The following is a 19218-nucleotide window of genomic DNA, read 5'->3' on the forward strand; positions in this document are numbered from 1 at the left end:
CTCATAGTTTTCATTGGTACCAAAAATATGGAGATGTGGTTGTTTTTTATACTACTTATAAGGTGAGTGCTTATGATATGCCTTTTGATATTTTTGTTGGTATCAATAATCATGGAAAGACAATTCTCTTTGGTTGTGCACTTCTTCGAAATGAAACAACAAGTGCCTTTTGGTGGTTAATGAAAGTACATTCTTTGTCTTCTAAATTTGTACAATTATTTTTTAAATTTTATTTGATTAATTAGTAGAATAATAATGTACATCCTTTGAAATATTTTCATGCTTTAGTAAATTTGTATTTGATTAGCAGACTTTTGCATGCTTAATGAGGAATCAACTGTTAGGACATATGAGAATTATGTTAGGAACATATGTCATTTAGAATTGGCTAATCTTTCAACAAAACGCACTTTATTTGTAATTGGGTAGATCTAGGATGTGTTTAATACTTCAAGGAACAAGGTTTCAAGTCCAAGTGTTAAAGACATGCAAATCTATCCAAGAATCAACTGAAGAAGTGCTGGATTTTAAAGCTCGACAGCTAGCTTGATAGATAGCATTTATCGAGGTTTAAAAGGCTATGTAAGCCCGATGCTCAACAACTGCTCGATAGATAAGCTATTTATCGAGATTTATGAAAATCAATTTTTCAGATTTGATTTCATACCAATCCATGTATACATGTTTAGGTTTTCTTTTCTTACAACCCTAAACATATAAAAGGATTATTTTAAGGGCCGTCAAAGGTTGTGTAAGTGTGAGGTAAAGTTTTGCTCATGCAAATTGTGACTAGAGACAAAATTTGCCCTAGTTCATCTTTCTCTTGAAGAAGCTGCTGTGTTTTTATGCTGTTGAGTTTTGTAACCAAAAATCTTCGTGATCTTCATCGTGTTAATGAATTGAAAAACTTCACAGCCAACATCCTTCTCAAGTTGGTGAGTAAGTCACATATTGGGATTCACGTATCGATTGGTTAGTCATGTACTAGGAGCTATGCATTCAAAAGGAGAGATTGTCACTACAGAATAAGTCCAATTGTGTATTGGGGTAAGGGTTCAACTGTAGGTTAGTATAAGGTATTGGGATTCCTTTACTTGTAACCACTTGTTGTGATAATAGTGAATTCTTAGGAGTGGTGACCTTAAAATCACCCAATGAGATTTTTGCCTTGGAGGTTTTCCCTATTCGTAAACAAATCACCGTGTCAATTTTATTTTCTGCTGCATATTAACTTAGTTGGTGATTTCTTTGTGCTACCACATGTTTTGCATGTTAATTTAATTAATTAATTAACTTGTCTAAATCAATTGGTTAATTTATCATAAGGGGTCAATACATTCTTGGTCTGTCAAGTAGTATCAGAACAATCACATTATGATTATGATTAATCTTTGCTGTGTGATCCATTAACCCTTGTTGTCATGGATAGAGGACAATCATTGATTATACCTCATTTATTTGATGGCACTAACTATACTTACTGGAAAGTATGCATGAGAGCTTTCTTGCAGTCATTAGATGAAAATGTGTGGTAAGTTGTGGAGATAGGCTGGACCAAGCCAAAGGAAATGTTGGTCGATTGGGATGATGCTAAGATCAAGGTGGCTAAATTCAACAGTAGGGCATTGAATGCTTTATTCAGTGTGGTCATGAATGAGGAATTTAAGAAGATATCCTCCACTGATACTACCAAGGAAGCATGGACCATCTTCTAGACAACCTATGAAGGAACTAAGGCTGTCAAAGATTCGAAACTTCAGAGGCTTATTACAAGCTTTGAAGAGATCAAGATGGAGGAGGATGAGTCATTCGATGAGTTCTATGCCAAGCTTAAGTACATAGTAAACTCAGTCTTTAATCTTGGGGAAACCATTCCCAAACCTAAGATTGGTAGAAAGGTGCTCAGATCTCTACCCGAGAGATTTCATGCCAAGATCACCGCAATTAAGGAATGAAAGAATATTGACAAAATTTCTTTGACAGAGCTGGTTGGCAATCTGCAGACTTATGAGTTGGGCGTAACAAAGATTGGGAAATCTAGTAAGGGTAAGAGCATGGCATTGAAGGCTAAGAGCAGTGACACAAATGATTCTTCAGACGATGAAGATTCTAAAATGAAATCCTACATTACAAGGAAATTCAAAAAAATTATGAAGAATGCCAATGCTAAAAGATTTGGCAAAGACCGCAATCAGTCCAATTCATCCCAATTCAAGAGACAATACAAAGAAAAAAAGGATGCTAGGGATGGCAATCAGTACACTGTTCCCTTAGGATCTAAGTGTTTCAAATGTCAAGGCTTTGGACACATGAAATAAGAGTGCCCAATGTATCTTAAGATTATTAGGAAAAGCAAGGCCCTTGCTGGTACCTTGAGTGACACCGAGCTTAAGGGTAATTCGGAAAATGAGGATGATGGAATCCTGAATGCCTTTACTGCCACTATAAATCCTACTAAGGGGATTGATGAAGAAGTGGATGAAGAAAAGGAGTTGGTGGAATCTAAGTTTGAAAAGATGGATGAACAAGATGACATCCACACAACCTATGCAAAATTATACAAAGTCTCAAAAATGCATGAAAAGTTGTATAGGTCGGCCATCAAGAAGCTCAGTGATGTGGAGCTTGAACGAGAAGAAATCTCCACGAAGTTTGATGAAGCCAATCAGACCATTGGAGCATTGAGATTTGAAAATAATTTCTTGGCTGAGAAGACCAAGAAGCTTGAAGCGGAGCTGTTTCAAGTCAAAACTCAACTGGAGCGGACTTCAAGTGCAAAGCTTGACGAGATGCTCAACCTTCAGAAATCTACTTTTGATCTAATCGGTTTAAGGTATGATTTCTCTTCTCCTAATATTGCTTCCTCTAGTACTACTGTTTTTGTTTCACCAGCTAATAATGTTGAATTTGAGAACAATGATGTCAAAACTGCTTTAGTTATTAAGAACATAGAAAAGGGTAAATCTATCTTAGGAGCACCCCCTAAATTTGATAAGAAAGAGACTAAAAACCCTAAGGCTAAGAAGGGTAATACTCAAAAGTCTAAACAGAAGAAGCAACATCTCTATCATCACTGTAGAGCAACTGGACATACTCGACCAAATTGCTATAAGTGGTTAGCCACTCAACAAAGCAATAGTATGATCTTTTTGAGAAACCAGAATCAGTTTCCGTCATCTTTTGCTCCTCTTGGAGATCTACTCAAAGCCCTCATGTTCCTTTCAAACTTGAACGGTTTCAATCCTTCTCCCTCACCATCAGATTAAGGGTTTGCTAAACGAAAAGGTTCTTCCAAGGTGTGGAAGGAAAAATGTTCTAAGTGATTCAGTCATTTTGCTCTCTCTCCCTCTATTTTTTGCTTGCATTACTTGTGTGTTTTGCTTTCCAGTTTTGAGTTAGTCTAGTTTTATGCTTTTCTTTGTTTAACATTGTTAGGTTCTAAGGAATTAAGAACTAATGTATTAGAACTTCATTTTGTAATGTTGGCAAACCATGATCAAAATGTTTTAGTTTTGTTTAGATTTGCTCAAAGTATATGTTTTTATGTAAAGTTAGAATCAAGTTGCCGCAAGATTTATTGTGTAAATCTGCCTGACTCGATTGATTGAGAATTAGACTCGATCGATCGAAAGTCGTGTAGATTATTTTTTTTTTTTGCGAAATTTCCAACTCAGCCCAAGCCCGTTTTACGTGTAGGGTTTTATGTTTTGTCTTTAATATAAAAGGGAAAACCCTAGCCATGTTTTTAGGTTGGTTTTTATGCTGTGTGTGTGAATATTCTGTGAGATCTAGAGGTATTTACCTTCACATATACTTAGGATTTCCAAGATTCAAGATTATGTCAAGAACTTGGTGATCATTCAGTTGCAGATTCAAGAGCTTAAAGATACACAATTAGGAATGCTTGTACTTGCTGGGAATTCAAGAAAGAAATAGTCTGTGGACTCGAAGCTATCACGTGGTCGTGGTAGTAAGTTTCCTACTTGAGGTAGCAATAGTATGTTAGTGGTTTAGGTCACTATTGTGTAAACTTCAATTCTTTCATAGTGGATTCAGTTTATCTTGAGGATAGTTAGGTTAAATTCTCACCAGGTTTTTTATCGGTTTGGTTTTCTTGGGTTATTATATCATTGTGTTCTTTATTTTCTACACTTTACATTGATATCATATATTTGTGTTAACCTAGATTTGATAATTTGACTAAGTAATCACTTGGCTAATTAACTAGGTTAATCTAGTTGTGTTTTAAGGGGTCTAAAAACAAACAAACATGTTTTTGTTTGTTTGTTTTCAGTGTTGCTTTATTTTTGTTTTTCAGGAAAATAAAAAAATAATATTGAAAAATCAGAAAAATACAAAAACAGTGTATGTTTTGTGTACATTGATACTTATGTACCTTGGATGGCCATTGAAACAAAGTTTTCTAAACTTTGTACCTTTGTAGCTTAGATGAGAATCTCTATGCATAACTAAGCAAGTGAGCTTTGTAGTTCGTGTTTGTGATGAGTAAGATTAAGTAATCTCTTGTGCTTAACACTCGTATCACTCTTTTTGATGGGAAGAATTAGAAAATCCTAAGAGAAAGACATAAATAACCATATCACCACTATTGCCCACCAATCATGAAATGACATCTATATGCTTCGGCATAGCAAAAGTGCAATGTCAAAAACTTAACATAATTGGGTACTTCTTTTCTCTCTCTTATATGCCCATGCATGGTATGCTTAAAGAAAAATATGTAAAGAAAATAAAAGCAAAAAGAATTAAAATGCTTTATATATGATTGCAAGTGTGTCTTTTAGGAGATGTAGAAGTTATAGGATGTATCTTGAAGGTGATAGAACCCATCAAGCAATTATGATTATGTGTGAGTTAAAATGATTTTCTCATATCTCAAATTATCATAACATGTAGACACTTATGCAATATTGCAATGTTTTCACACATAACGCGTAACATTCTTTGCTACTTTTGATACATGTGCAAGTACAATGTGATTTGTCCATCACAAAGAATACATGTGTTAATGCATGCTCACTAAACTGTCTTGACTTGTTTTTAAAATATAAAATTGGTTAGACTTGTTTAGTTTCTGTGTGTGTTTTGGTTTAAATGCTTGTCATTTTTTTTCTTGTTGAGAGATGATTTTGAGAGCTTAATATGTTGTTTGGATCTTTAGTTGAGTAGCATGCTTGATTGCATTCATGTCTATGTTTTTCTCTTCTTTGAAAAACTATTTTTAAGCAATCACGACAACTTCTCAATACCTCTTGATAGCGAGACTATCTATCAAGCCTCTGATCTTCCTTTCTCGATAGCTGTTATCGCATTTTTGATCCATCGAAGTTTTTGAGATTTTGCCTCGATAGCTTTTTGATAGCTTCTCAATCCATTGAGAAAGTTTCTATATACTCGATAGATTCTCGATAGCTTCTTGATCCATCAAGGTCACTTTGCTGTGGACACCTATCTATAGCTCCATTTGGAGAGATTTAAAGCTTGACACTCTTGATACCTCTCGATCCATCGAGCTTCGTATTTTTATATATACAGTGTCAACACGATTTTTCTTCATTTCTTACTGATCTCTCTCGATACTTTTGACTCCTTACCTCCCCAAACTCACTTCTCTCTCTCAAAACCTCTTCTTCACTCAATCTTTGGCCTCAAGGGTGATTTCTTCCTCTGGTATGATCTCCTTTCTTACATTTAATCATGCATTTCATCCTTTTTACCTAACTTTTGGGGTTTTTGATAAAGTTTGGGGTTTTTCAAAATTGTTGAGGTTTTTATGAAGTTTTTGGGTTGGGTTTTGTTCAAATAGCCTTAAAAGTTCATGCATTGCATCACATTTGCATTTTAACAATGTTTCATGCATTATAGATGTGTGCTTATCATGTTGAAAATATGTTTGCTGGTAGGATTGGATTGGGTTGAGTCTATGATGTTTTTACTTTTGCATGTCACATGTTCATGCATTTTTCATGCATACGTACCATATTTTTTTTAATCTTATTGATATTAAATGTGTTGGTACTTTTCTGTTTGTCCTTTTCTTTCTCCTTTTCTTTTGGTTATTTGCTCTATGGCACTTACACAGAAATCTACTCCATCCCAAAACTCTCTTTGTTCCGGGGCATCATCTTCTTCCTCTGTTGATCCTACTCCCTCTCATGTCAGGTTCCGTGATTATAAAGACTGTAAGGACTTTTCAGAGAACTTTTCACGACACAACATTCATTCGGAACGCCAAGTCTTCCTTTCAAATTTTTTCGATACTGACCTTCCCACTGTCATCTACAGTAGGGGTTGGGAGTCACTTTGTGGCATCCCAATCATTTGTCCCTTTGTGATCATACAGGAGTTTTACTCCAACATGCACAGATTCAACTATTCTGTACCTCACTTTATCACTCGCGTTTGAGGTACGCGCATTGTAGTCACTCCAGATCTTATATCTGAGGTGCTATGTGTATTGAGGGTAGCACATCCAGACTACCCTGTCTGTGCTTGATTTTTTTTGTCCCTCATTGAGAGGATTGCCATAGATTTTTCCTCTCACTTCATACTCTCCCTTATAGATGTTTATAGGGATACAGTGACTTGTGATAAACTTATCTTTCCTTTTGCTATCACACGGATCATTCACCACTTCTTTGTCTCCTATCCAAAGTCAGATCACTTCCTCATCATGGGTGCCATCGACGCTACTACTCTTAGACGGAGTAAGGCCCAGCTTCGACTGAAGCGGCCACAGACCGAGACAGCTACTCGTCTAGCATCTTCTGCTCCATCCATATCCACTCCTTCTTCTGCGGGTGGTGTAACCCTCGAGGTGGTCATGGCACAGATTTAGCACATGGATGCTCACCTTGACACATTCAATGATGAGTTATGTCAGGTGAACACCCATGTCAATCGTATTGAACGATGGCAGGCTCGCCTTGGTGGCTTCGTGGCATCTCCCTCTCCTTCTCCTAAGGCATTTGAAGACGAGGATGATGATGGTAACTCTGACAATGATGATGATGATGAGGATGAGGATGCTAACTCTTGCGATGAGGACGAGATGACTGCTTGAGTTACTTACCCTTTGTCATTTGTGACAAAAAGGGGGAGTAGTTTTGGGTATGAGAGTAGTTATGTACTTAGGAGGAGAGTTAGTGTAGGAGATATTTTTGTTAGGGTGAGTGTTTTCTTTTTGAAGGATGTAGTGAGGACTTTTTATATCTTTTCTTTTCTTTCTTTTTAAATACATTGTTCTTACATTGTGATAGCAAACCTTGTATTCATTTTGTATATATATTGAGGTTGTTATTACATTCTTTCACCTATCTCTACATATGTTGTTTCTTTTCTCTCTTTATGCACATACTTCTTATTAATTGTATGCAATCTTTTATTTCTGTTTCACACTATGATGCCTTGATGAGTTTTGTTTAAAGTGTTTTAGAAATATAGGTTGTCAAAGTCTCTCTTGCCATGAACTCTCTTCTTGCAAAGTTTTTCAAGAGTTTGTGTTAGGATAGATTTTATTCTATTCAACAAGTATGAGTTGAGTGATTTAAGACTTCTCTCATATGTTCATTTGTCTATTGTGGTTTTGTCACGGATTGCCAAAGGGGGAGATTGTTAGGACATATGTGAATTATGTTAGGAACATATATCATTTAGAATTGGCTAATCCTTCGACAAAACGCACTTTAGTAGTAATTGGGTAGATCTAGGATGTGTTTAATACTTCAAAGAACAAGGTTTCAAGTCCAAGTGTTAAAGCCATGCAAATCTGTCCAAGAATCAAGTGAAGAAGTGTTGGATTTTAAAACTTGACAGCTAGCTCGACAGATAGCATCTATCGAGGTTTAAAAGGCTATGTTAGCCTGATTCTCGACAGCTACTCAATAGATAAGCTATCTATCAAGATTTCTAAAAATCAGTTTTTTAGATATGATTTCACACCAATCCATGTATACATGTTTAGGTTTTCTTTTTTCATAACCCTAAACATATATGAGGATTATTTTAAGGGCCGTCAAAGGTTGCGCAAGTGTGAGGCAAAGTTTTGTTCATGCAAATTGTGACCAGAGATAGAATTTGCCCTAGTTCATCTTTCTCTTGAAGAAGCTGCTGCGTTTGTATACCGTTGGGTTTTGTAACCAAGGAAATTCGTGATCTTCATCGTGTTGATAAATTGAAAAACTTTGCAGCCAACATCCTTCTTAAGTTTGTGAGTAAGTCTCATACTAGGATCCGCACATCGATTGGTTAGTCACATATTTGGAGCCGTGCACTGAGAAAGAGAGATTGTCACTACAAAACAAGTCCAATTGTATATTGGGGTAAGGGTTCAACTATAGATTAGTATAAGGTACTAGAATTCCTTTACTTGTAATCGCTTGTTGTGATAATAGTGAATTCTCGGGAGTTGTGACCTTAAAATCACCTGGTGGGGGTTTTTGCCTTGGAGGTTTTTCCCATTCGTAAACAAATCACAGTGTCAACTTTATTTTTCATTGTATATTAACTTAGTTGGTGATTTGTTTATGCTATCACACGTTTTGCATGTTAATTGAATTAATTAATTAACTTGGCTAAATCAATTGATTAATTTATCACAAGGGATCAATACATTCTTGGCCTGTCATCAACACAAGGAAATTTTGACGGATCAAAATCCATGGATTACAGAGGCAATATCAAAAGAATTTCCAGCTAACAAAGCATGCCTTTTGTATATATATGGCATATTACCGCTAAATTTAGCGGTTGGTTTACATCAATTCTTTGTAATCAATATTCAAATTGGTGCATGGACTTCTATAAATTATATAAGTTAGAGTCATGTGAAGATTTTGACAATGCTCTTTAACAAACATGTAATTGGTTTATATCAAATCAAGCACTTTTGGATACCATGTTACCTTCGTAGGCTTTTTTTTTGGTCGAATGACAACAACCGAAAGATTGGAAAGTATAAATGCATTTATTAAACGGTTTGTTAGTTCTCACATAAACTTGATCCAACTCATCAAACAAGTAAGTCATTATTTACCATTGATATCTTTTGTTGTATAATTTTTTTTTTTTTTTAAAATATTTGTAGTCTTCATGTGTCATACAAAAGTTTTTAATTTATTTTACTATTTGTAATTTTAGGTTGATCTTGCCATTGAAGATATTGAGCAAACACAATCACATGATACAATGTTGGAGACATATAGAGGTTCTTCTTTAATATCAATGTCACCCTTAGAAGACCAAGCACATAGTGTTTTGACGCCCTATGCTTTCAAGATTTTTCAAGAGAAATTTGGGAGAGCAACACAATATTCGGTGCTTCAAAAAAATGGTATTGAATTTGTGCTACAATATTATAAAGATGAAACTAGTCAAACACACAAAATATTATGGGATGGTTAGATGACATATTGTAGTTACAAGAATTTTGAATTTTGGGGTATACTTTGTTGTCATGTACTTAGTGTATTCCTTCATAAAGATTGTTGCCAAATTTCATCCTTGCATTTAACACCATGTTGGTGTTGTGAAGCATCATTAAGTGAAAAGGAATTTGTAATGCCCTAGCCCAAGTCAAGTAAAAAAAAAAAAAGGGGGTATTTTTGAAGCCCTTATGACCACCCACCTACCCCTTATTTCCCCACCACACATTCACAAATATCTCCCTACCTCTTTGACTGGCCATCACTCCTTTTCACCTTATTCTCTTTTCTTTTCTTTTTCACACAATACAAACACCTCTTTCTCACACTCCTTCACTCTCCCACCGGCACCTTCACTTCTCATCACCTCCACCATCTTTTTCCGGTGAAGTATACCGGAAAACTCCATAAGAATAAGGTAAGGCTCACTCATCTCTATTTATTTGTGGTAAAAAATTCATAATCTTTTGGTGGGTTTATATGCTTTTGCTTGAGGTTATGTCTACCTAAGCTTTAATAATAATACCCACGTGATTTATGAGCATTAGAAGTGATATTTATGTGTTTTTATGTATGGGTTTTGGTCATGGTGGATGAATTTGATGAGTGGGTTTATGATTTTTGCAATTGTGGTTATCTAAATGGTGAGGATTTGGGAGTTTTGGCTTTTTAATGTGAAATAGATTGTGATTACAATTTTATTGAGTTTATTTGGAGCTAGTAAAAGATTTAAATGGTTGTGTTGAAGGATATTGTGATTTTGGTTTCATGGGTCTTTGATGATGTTGTATAAATCTTATGGAAGTGACTCATGAATTGTTAAGATTTTAGTATTAGGGAGATAATATTGCATATGGGTAAATTTTATAAATTGGAGCTTATGTCTTGTGAGTTAATTTGTTGAGAAACTTTGGAAGTGGAATATATTATTTGTGAGGTTAATTACTAGGCTTGCCTAATTAATTGCTTGGTTAGCAATCTCTAATTCATAGCTAAATGCAATGTCGAGCTTTATGCTTCTTATGGCAGGTTTGCTTGGTATTGTTTAGGTTCTAGCTAATCTCCTTTGGAGCTTGGAGAGTTAGGCTATTTGCGAGTTGCAAGGTAAGTAGCTTTTAATGGGATTTTTGGAAAATAACCATGTTGCATAAACTTTGTTTGGGTCAAACACATTTTGGAAAATTATTTGTGAAACTATATTTTCTTAAAAAGTATTGTGTTGTGACCCTATTATATATGATTATATATATGAAAAGCGCATCATGTTTAATATTGCATATGAGGAAATGCATGATTTGTTAGTATGAAAGAGATAAGCATCTTTGATATAATTCTTGGGAATGGCTTTTATGGATTTGTTGCATTATTTGCAAATTCTAAAGATGTTTTATCTTGACTTGTAATATTTGGAAAATTGATAGAAAATTTTATTGACAAGAAATGGTTTTGGGAAAATTTGAGAACCTTCTGAATATATTGGGTATTTCAAGGGTTTTTGTGAAACTACTTGAAACTGAACAGTGTTTTGATTTCATATAAACTGTGAGCTCTTTATGCTTTTACCCTTGGGCTGTGACATGTGACTACCCGGTGATTACCCAGCCAGATGTCATAGTCTTTGTGACATTGGTATCTTGGCACCCTGTCTTTGTGGCGGATTGATGTCTTTGTGGCATAATTGATGTCTTCGTGGCATACCTAACGTCTTTATGGCGCCTTATCACGTGGCCTTGGGTTGGATTTCAAGTTTTAAAAGGGTGTTTTGATAGCTCACAGTAAATAGTACGTAGTTACATGTTGGAATACTTTGAAAAAGCTTAGTACTACATTCTTTTAATCATTCTTGTCATTTTATTAAGAAAAATCGATTTGCTGGATTTTCATGGAAATTCCCAAATTATAATATGTTTTGTAAAATGTTCATTATCATGAAACTTGCATTTCCCCCACCCCCATTAATTGTGCTACTTACTAGGTTCTGTCTCATTCCATTATTTTACAAACTTTTTAAGAGTAGGCAACTATCTTTTTGAGACAGCTTTTTTTGGTGGCTAGCAGTAGTTAGACTAATTGCTGATGGAGGCTGACTTTTGTGATGGAGATAATTGATGATGTATAACTTATAGTAGGCTTGACCCAATTCTTTTGTATCTAATAGTAGTTATGCCTTTATTTCCACTAATGGGACAAGTTGATGTTATGTAATTATTTATTCAAACCTCCATTTTTTTTTTTGTGACCGATAGTCATGGTATTTATTACATAGAGCTCTGACTTATTTTGGGAGTATATTTAATGAAATTATTATGATAATTTTTGATGTTGGTACTTGATATGATTTTATTTGGATGGATTTGTCAAAATGAACAAAATTTATAGGTAACTTTGAGATGTTTTTCTCATGCTTTGGACCCTTTTGGGTTTGGGCGTGACGAAATTGCTAGTGGTGGATGATGAAAATTTAGTGGACAAGGAAAATATGGTTGATGCTAATATTAATGATATGATTGATGGAGATTGCTTCATTAATTGTGTAAAGTTGTTATTTACAACTATGTATTTTGTTGGCTTATAGTCCGTGCCAAATTTGATTGTAATTTTATTCAATCCTTCGTACCCTGTATTTATTGTGGGATTTGATTGTAAGGGTTGTGTGATAAAGAGAGAGAATGTGAAGACTCAAGCAATTGAAGACTGAAGAGTTTTTGCGGGTAGCTCGCGACTAAGCATCCCGCGAAGTGACCCATGTGACTTGCACATGCTGAAATGCGAAGAGTTAAGTTAGGATGGAGACAACTGTGTTTTACGAGTATCTCGCGGGTAAGGCCTTCCCGCGAGACACCCACGAGACATTTTGTTCTGCCAGACTGTCCATTCTGATACACACTTTCTGTGCCTACACTATATATACCTACAAATGTTGAGGAGTGCTTTTGAGAGAAAACCTTAGCCAAACACCTTGAGAGTTAAAGATTGTTATACCCATAATCCTCTACACATTTGCTCGTGAAATTTCCTCAACTCCTACCTCTCCATTTCCATACCATTGAGAGGTTGATAGCCCAAACACTTACCACATCCTTTCAGAGTATCAAGTGAAGTTTTGGTGCTGCTGGGAAGCATTGAAAGAAGCCAAGGATGGCAGATGCAACATGGAGCTTGTTGCAGGATCCGGAGAACTAGACAAGACATGGTTTCGAGAAGCCTTGTTGGAGTAGAAGCTTGGAGGGCTTAGGTACATCTGGTAGATTAGGCTTGGAGGGTCTCTTGCTAACCCATGTATCTCAATTGATTGTTTAGTGGATTGATTTCCACTTGGAGGGCGGCGGAGAGGTTTTTTGCCGAGTTTTTCGGTTTCCTCTTCGATAACACATCGGCGTGTTATCTTGTGTTTGTATCTTTCTTCCTTACTCTTTTACATTCTATTTTATTGCTGTGTTGCTTTGTTTATGGATTAGAGTAACTTGTTTGTTTATTCACTCGCTTTTACACTATTCCGCACTTAGTATTAAGTTAGTGTAAAATCAATCGAGCCGTAACTTTAATTTGGGGGTCTAAATAGCTCTTATGTTTTCAACACATTTTCGAGCTTTCAAATTGTCCCCCACTCTCAAAGACAAAAGGTCACCCAAAGCAAAAACGAATGAAAGGTGGAAGAGAATTAGGAAAGAAAAAGAAGTCTTGTGGCCTTTGCAAGCATGTTGGCGATAACATCTCAACATGCATGTCTGGAGAAAGATAATTGTACTTCCTCAAATGGTGCAAACAAAAGAAAAAAATGTACTTCAAGTGAAATTGGGTTGAATCCAATATTTTCTTTGAAATGTTAGGCATAAACTCTTGAACTTGTAAAAGAAAAAAATTATGACAATATTGTGTTTGTTAGTTTTGACAATATTAGGTGACTGGACAATACTAATTTTGACAATATAATGCCTTTGTTAATTTTGACGCTTCTCTTGTTTTTTTTCTTTTTTTTTTTGGTTTTACATTTCCATTTTGACAATATTATGCTAGTGAATATTCTCATTATCATTTTCAATATTATGTCATTGTACTATAACACTTCTTTCTACCTTTTTTTTAATTTTTTTTTAATAATGAATTTACTTAAATTTTTATAAGGGATTCAATAAATACTAATTTAAATTAAATATTCTTGAAGAAATTTAAATCATGCTTAAATTGCCCATTTATAAGGGATTCAAACCTAAACTCTAATCCATGCTGGTATTACATTGTTAGTCCCTAATATTTATCTACCAGTGCTTTAGTCCCTAGAGTATTAAGTGAATGTTATTGGTCTTTAAAGTATCAACTTTGAAAACTTAATGTATTTGTTATTGTTTTAACTTTCTTTTTTGGTGTACCCATAGCATAAACAATTCAATCAAAATTAATATTTTTCTTCGGGTTGAGAAGTATTTTCAATTCTACCCACCATAGTCAGGTTGAAAAAAGATCTAACCCAACCTAGCCCACCTAGATTGGGTTGGAATTAAAAAAAAAAAAAAGATTAATTAATTGAGCATTCAAACAATACCAATACAAACAACATCGATACAAATAAGAGCAAATTTATAACCTAATAAGCCAGAGCCTACTACCAAACTAACACAAACTGTTTTATTAGTGCTTCAAAGTTAATAGGATATCATATAGCTCTATCCTAACTCAGTTGATAAACAAAAGAATAAATAATAAAATTATATAATATTTTTAAAAAATATATATTAAATATAGGTGGGTCGGGTTAGGCAAATTTATTGACTTGCCAACCTCTAAAAACTAACCCAAACCAATAGGTTAGGTTGAATTGGATCAGTTTTGGCAGATCGACGAGTTGGTTGTACACCCCTAGCCTCTTATAGTAGAATGAATAAAGGGTAAAGAGTTAAAAAAGGAAAATTTAAGATTTGAGTTTCCTATAGTGAATTTATGTTCTCTTATCCTTCCTTATTTGTTTGGTTACAAATCTTCATTAATGGTTGATAAAAAATATATATATATATATATATATATATTAATACTTATTTGTTTGGTTACAAATCTTCATTAATGGTTGATAAAAAATATATATATATATATATATATATATTAATGTCACTAGTAGATCCAGATGAGAACCAATAACAACTTATTCGTAAACTTTATTATGAAATTTTTATGAAAATATTGTGTAAATAGCATAATTTTTTTTTTTCTAAAGAAAAATATCACTAATTTAAAAAGTTTTGAGATACAATAAAGGACAAAGTTTAGCTAAAAAACTAGTTACATCTTAAGGCTACAACTTTACTTAGTAAAATAAACATTACTACATATATTGAAAATCTAACCGTTAAATTGCATGTACTACGTGCTCTTAATACACATGTCAAATTTTGTATGATTCAAATATTATTTACTATATAATCTATAAGCTTATATATTATGCATAATTTTTTTTAAGGAAATAAATTGCATATATTATGCATAATTTTAAACCACAAAAACTTGGAATTTAAAAAATTTATTGATGACATAACTATTGATTTTTAATTTTCTAGAAATTTTACAATCATGAAAGATATAAGAAAAAGATGTAATCTAATGGTGGATTTGTCAAAATTCACTTCCAATAAAAATATATTACAACAAATTTTGTAGTCTAAGGTTACAACCAATTTTGTAACTAAATTTTGTCCTACAATAAAATGTGACATTATTTTCACTATAGTTTTTGTTTTTAGTTGTGGTCAATCCTAATCTAATATTTTATTAATTTATTTAATTTTGTTTTCACATATGAAAGATTTGAAACTCAACTGTTGGGAAAATTTTGTGATAATTTGTTGTATTGTACTTCAATTTGTAATTTTTATTTTGTAAAATTCATTCCATGATAGACACATATCCTATCAAGCCATTGAGAGTTTTGTTGTTCCATAAATCACATCTCATCTCATTAGCAGCAAGAATCAAGTCATTGAGAGTTTTTCCTCATTTTCACCAATTTTAGTAAGTGTTTAGAAACAACCAAATTTTCACCTATTACTTTTAGATCATTCTCCATCACATGTACCATTGAGTGGATCAGGACTTAAATCCAAATGATACATAACGTTAGGGTATGGATGAAAATTTTAAAACTCTTAAAGGAATAAAGTCAAAATTAATTACTCTAAAATTTAAGGTTGTAAATTGCAATTTAGTCAAGAATAAATATATAGACAGATTCAAGAACTTAAAAAAAGAAGAAAAAAAAAAAAAGAAGAAGTCAGATGTATATTAATGACCCAAATAATACATAATGCATGCAGAATTACTGAACTGGAAAAAGACACCGGCATTGATTATATATAGAAGCTTAAATATAAATAAGTACACCAAGAAGTTAAGGCAACACCTTTTTACCCACTTAATTAACAGGTTCTAAAAGAAGAAACAGAAGTGGCATTGTCTTTAATCCAACTGGTTTCAGGACTTGACTTGTGATTACATGTATAACAAGATGAATGGTGTTCAGCTACACATTCCTCTTCCCTTCATGACATGCCTCCATAGACCTGGAATATGGACATTCGTGATATAATGTCTCCAATCTATGCTGCACACATCAAACCCAAATCTTTTCTTCTCTTCTTCGGACATGCTTTCCATCAATCTTTGAGTATTGCTGTTATCAAACCTGTTTCGCAGTTGTTAGTTAGAAGTGTGTACTAAACCATTTTTTTTCCACATGATATGTGCTCCTTGATTTTCTAGTTAAAAATATGTTTGATTGACTTTAATGTCATGTAAAAGTCACAGTGCGCTATCACTAGTTACTTACCTTCCACCATAGAATGTGTATGGCTCGTATATGTTTGCTAGGTACTTCGCTTGTTCTACTGATTTTCTGCAGATAGTTTCGAGTTTCTGAGACAATTTCCCTTTTGAAGGGGGTATAGTTGTCAACCCACTTCGCCGAATAGCATCTCCCCATAGGTGAGTGGAGAATTCTTCCATGGAACTAAATAGCTTCATAGATGGAACTTTGATTGGCCTACCCTTTGAGTCCATGCACGGAGATGAATTGTAGTATTCATAAAGCAGTTTCGCCAGGTCATTGAAAACTAGTGGATTTACAACAGATGAAGCAATCTGGTATACATTGATGTCTGGTTTTTGGGCCACTCCATGCTTTGCTATGGCTGCCAGGGTTGCATTAACAACCATGTCTGCTGGGACCTGCAAGCATTCATGTCAAGGGAACAACTTGTTAACGACCACAATTACGAGTTACATGAATTGAATTGAACTCGTAAACTTTATGCTTCACACGTCTGTTGACCTCTTTTCCCTGACTATAATGAACCAGGCAGCCGAGCCAAAATCACAACAAATTCATATCTTCTAGTTTAATAATACAACTATTCACATTTTCCCAAAAAAGATACAAAATATTTACTTACTACATCGAGTACTCCATTTGGGTCAACCAAGAAACCTGTCAGCTGCCCTTTTCCATAGTATAACACTATAGGATCCATCATCCTGTGAGATAGCTTGTATCAGAGCCAATTACTTTTTGCATTCTATAGGTTAATACAGATTCTGAATAGGAGATAAGTACCTATTTCCTTCCATCCATCCAGGGAATGGCTCTTTGCAAGTGCTCTCAATTACACTAGGTCGAATAATAACAACCGGTATTTCTCCTCTCAATTTGTCGATCATCATTTCTCCCATAGCCTTTGTGAACACATAAGTATCTTGCCATCCATATCTTTTGGCCCTGATAAATTAACAACTATCTTCATATTAGAAATCCAAAAAGTGAAGTATTAATTTTGCACTAAATTTATTTCTCTTTCCTCCTTAGAAAAAAAAAAGGTACTAAAGAGCAATGAAGAGAGAAGTAACTCATCACCTTTCTAGACCCAAATCTTTCAGCTTTTGAGCCACTGACTTGACTTCAGAAGCTTCCATGAAATCTGAAGCCAACTTTATTTCACCTTCGATGTCCAATGCAGGGAAGGGTCTTGATGAAATTTCTGAAAGTTCCCTTGCTATAGCATCACCAACACTGAATGGCCTTTCCATAATTTGTCCTTGTCTTTGACCATTAACATAAGCTGTATATGAAGAAAAGAATATATGCTTAACACAAAGTAAGATATGTGCTCCAAATAGACCCTTAAAAATCATTCTAGTCCCCATATATGCCTTTCATTTCTTTTTTCTTTTTTTATTTGGCTGAATATTTTAACTTACCTGTTGATACTTGCAAGAAGAGCTTTAGTTTCTTGCACTTCTTTGCAAAGCCCATCAGGTGGCAAGGTCCTCTTGTGTTGATATCTATAGCAACGTCATATCTGCATGCAGTACCATAATTTCAAAATTTTATAATAACATAAATTGAAAAATTACAAGGTTACTGATAAACATGAACTTCTAATAAAGAAAGGTCATAACCTTTCATCAAACGCTGTATTAGCTGCAGAATTTACAATTACGTCGACTTCTTTTGCAATAAAATCTGCTGAATCTTCATCTAAGCCAAGATTAGATTCACAGATATTCCCAACCACAGGAACTAGCTTGCTCAACATGAAGGATTGGTAGGATTTTCCGTGGGTTTGTCGGAGACAATTGAAAAGCTCAGCATTTATGATCTGAAACACAACAAGAAGAAATTTATCAAATTGATCATTAAAAAAATGAACCTTTATCTGAGGGCATTATAAAGAACGTACTTCACTTTTCAATCTTTCCAGCGCTGATTCCTTGTTTTTTGCCTTTATCAAAAGAAAAATTTTACCAACATCGGGCTCTGTCCTTAAAATCTTCTCAATAAGAACTGATTTTTTTGAACAGAAGAAAACACATGTTATTATCAATCGATGACCAAAAAAAACTTAATAGCATAAACAAAGTTCATGGAAAATGCCTTAAAACATATACACCTTTTGCTAGAAATCCAGTTCCACCAGTGATAAGAAACCCCTTCCCTCTAAGAAATTTGACAATTCCAATACCATCATGCATCTCTACCAAAGAGGTGGTTGGTCCTCCATATGGCACCAAATCCTTCACTGCAATCTCAGCCTGGCTATTCCCATTTGGGGACAAAATCAAGCTACCTGCATCTCTCAAAGCTGCACTATGATCCGTGCTCACTAATGCAGCTCTCTTGGTAAAAACCGAAGAAATGCCACTAGGCTTTACCACATTACCACTCTCTTGGCAATACACCACACTCTTCTTCCTCCTCAAGAAGCACCGATCACGCTTTTTGGGTATTCTTAAGAGTTTAATCGGTGGAACTGAGGAAGAATTGAGGAACAAAGCCTCCATCATTTTCCAAGAAATGTGGAATATTTGCAGAGGAAACAGAAAAGAAAAGAAAAGAAAGGGTAAGAAACTAGAAGTTGTGCCGTTCAAAATGGTTGGCTTAAAACCTTAGCTAAACACTTCCTGACTAAAAAGACAAGCAAGTAAACTAACAAAGCTTTATAAGAGAAGAGATGGTGTTTAGTTTGGTTTTAAAGAGAGCAAGGGAGGGGTGTGAGAGAGAAAGAGAGGTGGGGTCGATTTAAGGGAGAAGGAGATGAGGGTTAGGTAAATTTGGATACTCATTTTGTAGCATGGCTCTCTTTTTGCCATCCCCTTTACACTTCTCACCAACGGCTAAGATGGTGGGAAACTCTCTTTCTTCCACATCTTTAATTCACTTCTTTAGTAAATATGCATTTTTGTTTTTTGTGTACGCTAAAACTTTTAGTGGAAAATATTTGGGGAGAAAGAGTGT

At 34.5% G+C, this 19218-nt stretch overlaps 1 protein-coding gene and 1 pseudogene across 1 annotated transcript; one reads left to right on the top strand and one right to left on the bottom strand.

Moving 5' to 3' along the window:
* The first annotated feature begins 6862 nt into the window (after positions 1-6862).
* LOC112018408 (protein FAR1-RELATED SEQUENCE 11-like) lies at positions 6863-9588 on the top strand (annotated as a pseudogene).
* A 6359-nt stretch (positions 9589-15947) lies between these two features.
* Positions 15948-18855, bottom strand: LOC112018409 (fatty acyl-CoA reductase 2, chloroplastic). Its single transcript, XM_065781978.1, has 9 exons — positions 18374-18855; positions 18164-18267; positions 17883-18082; positions 17682-17782; positions 17338-17542; positions 17041-17202; positions 16880-16961; positions 16258-16655; positions 15948-16113 (listed from the first exon to the last, which is right to left on the bottom strand). The coding sequence occupies exons 1-9, from the start codon at positions 18765-18767 to the stop codon at positions 15948-15950; spliced, it is 1812 nt and encodes a 603-aa protein (XP_065638050.1). The 5' UTR covers positions 18768-18855.
* Between the last annotated feature and the right edge of the window lie 363 nt (positions 18856-19218).

This window comes from Quercus suber, unplaced genomic scaffold, assembly GCF_002906115.3.
Source record: "Quercus suber isolate HL8 unplaced genomic scaffold, Cork oak 2.0 scaffold_15, whole genome shotgun sequence".
NCBI classification, from domain to species: Eukaryota; Viridiplantae; Streptophyta; class Magnoliopsida; order Fagales; family Fagaceae; genus Quercus; species Quercus suber.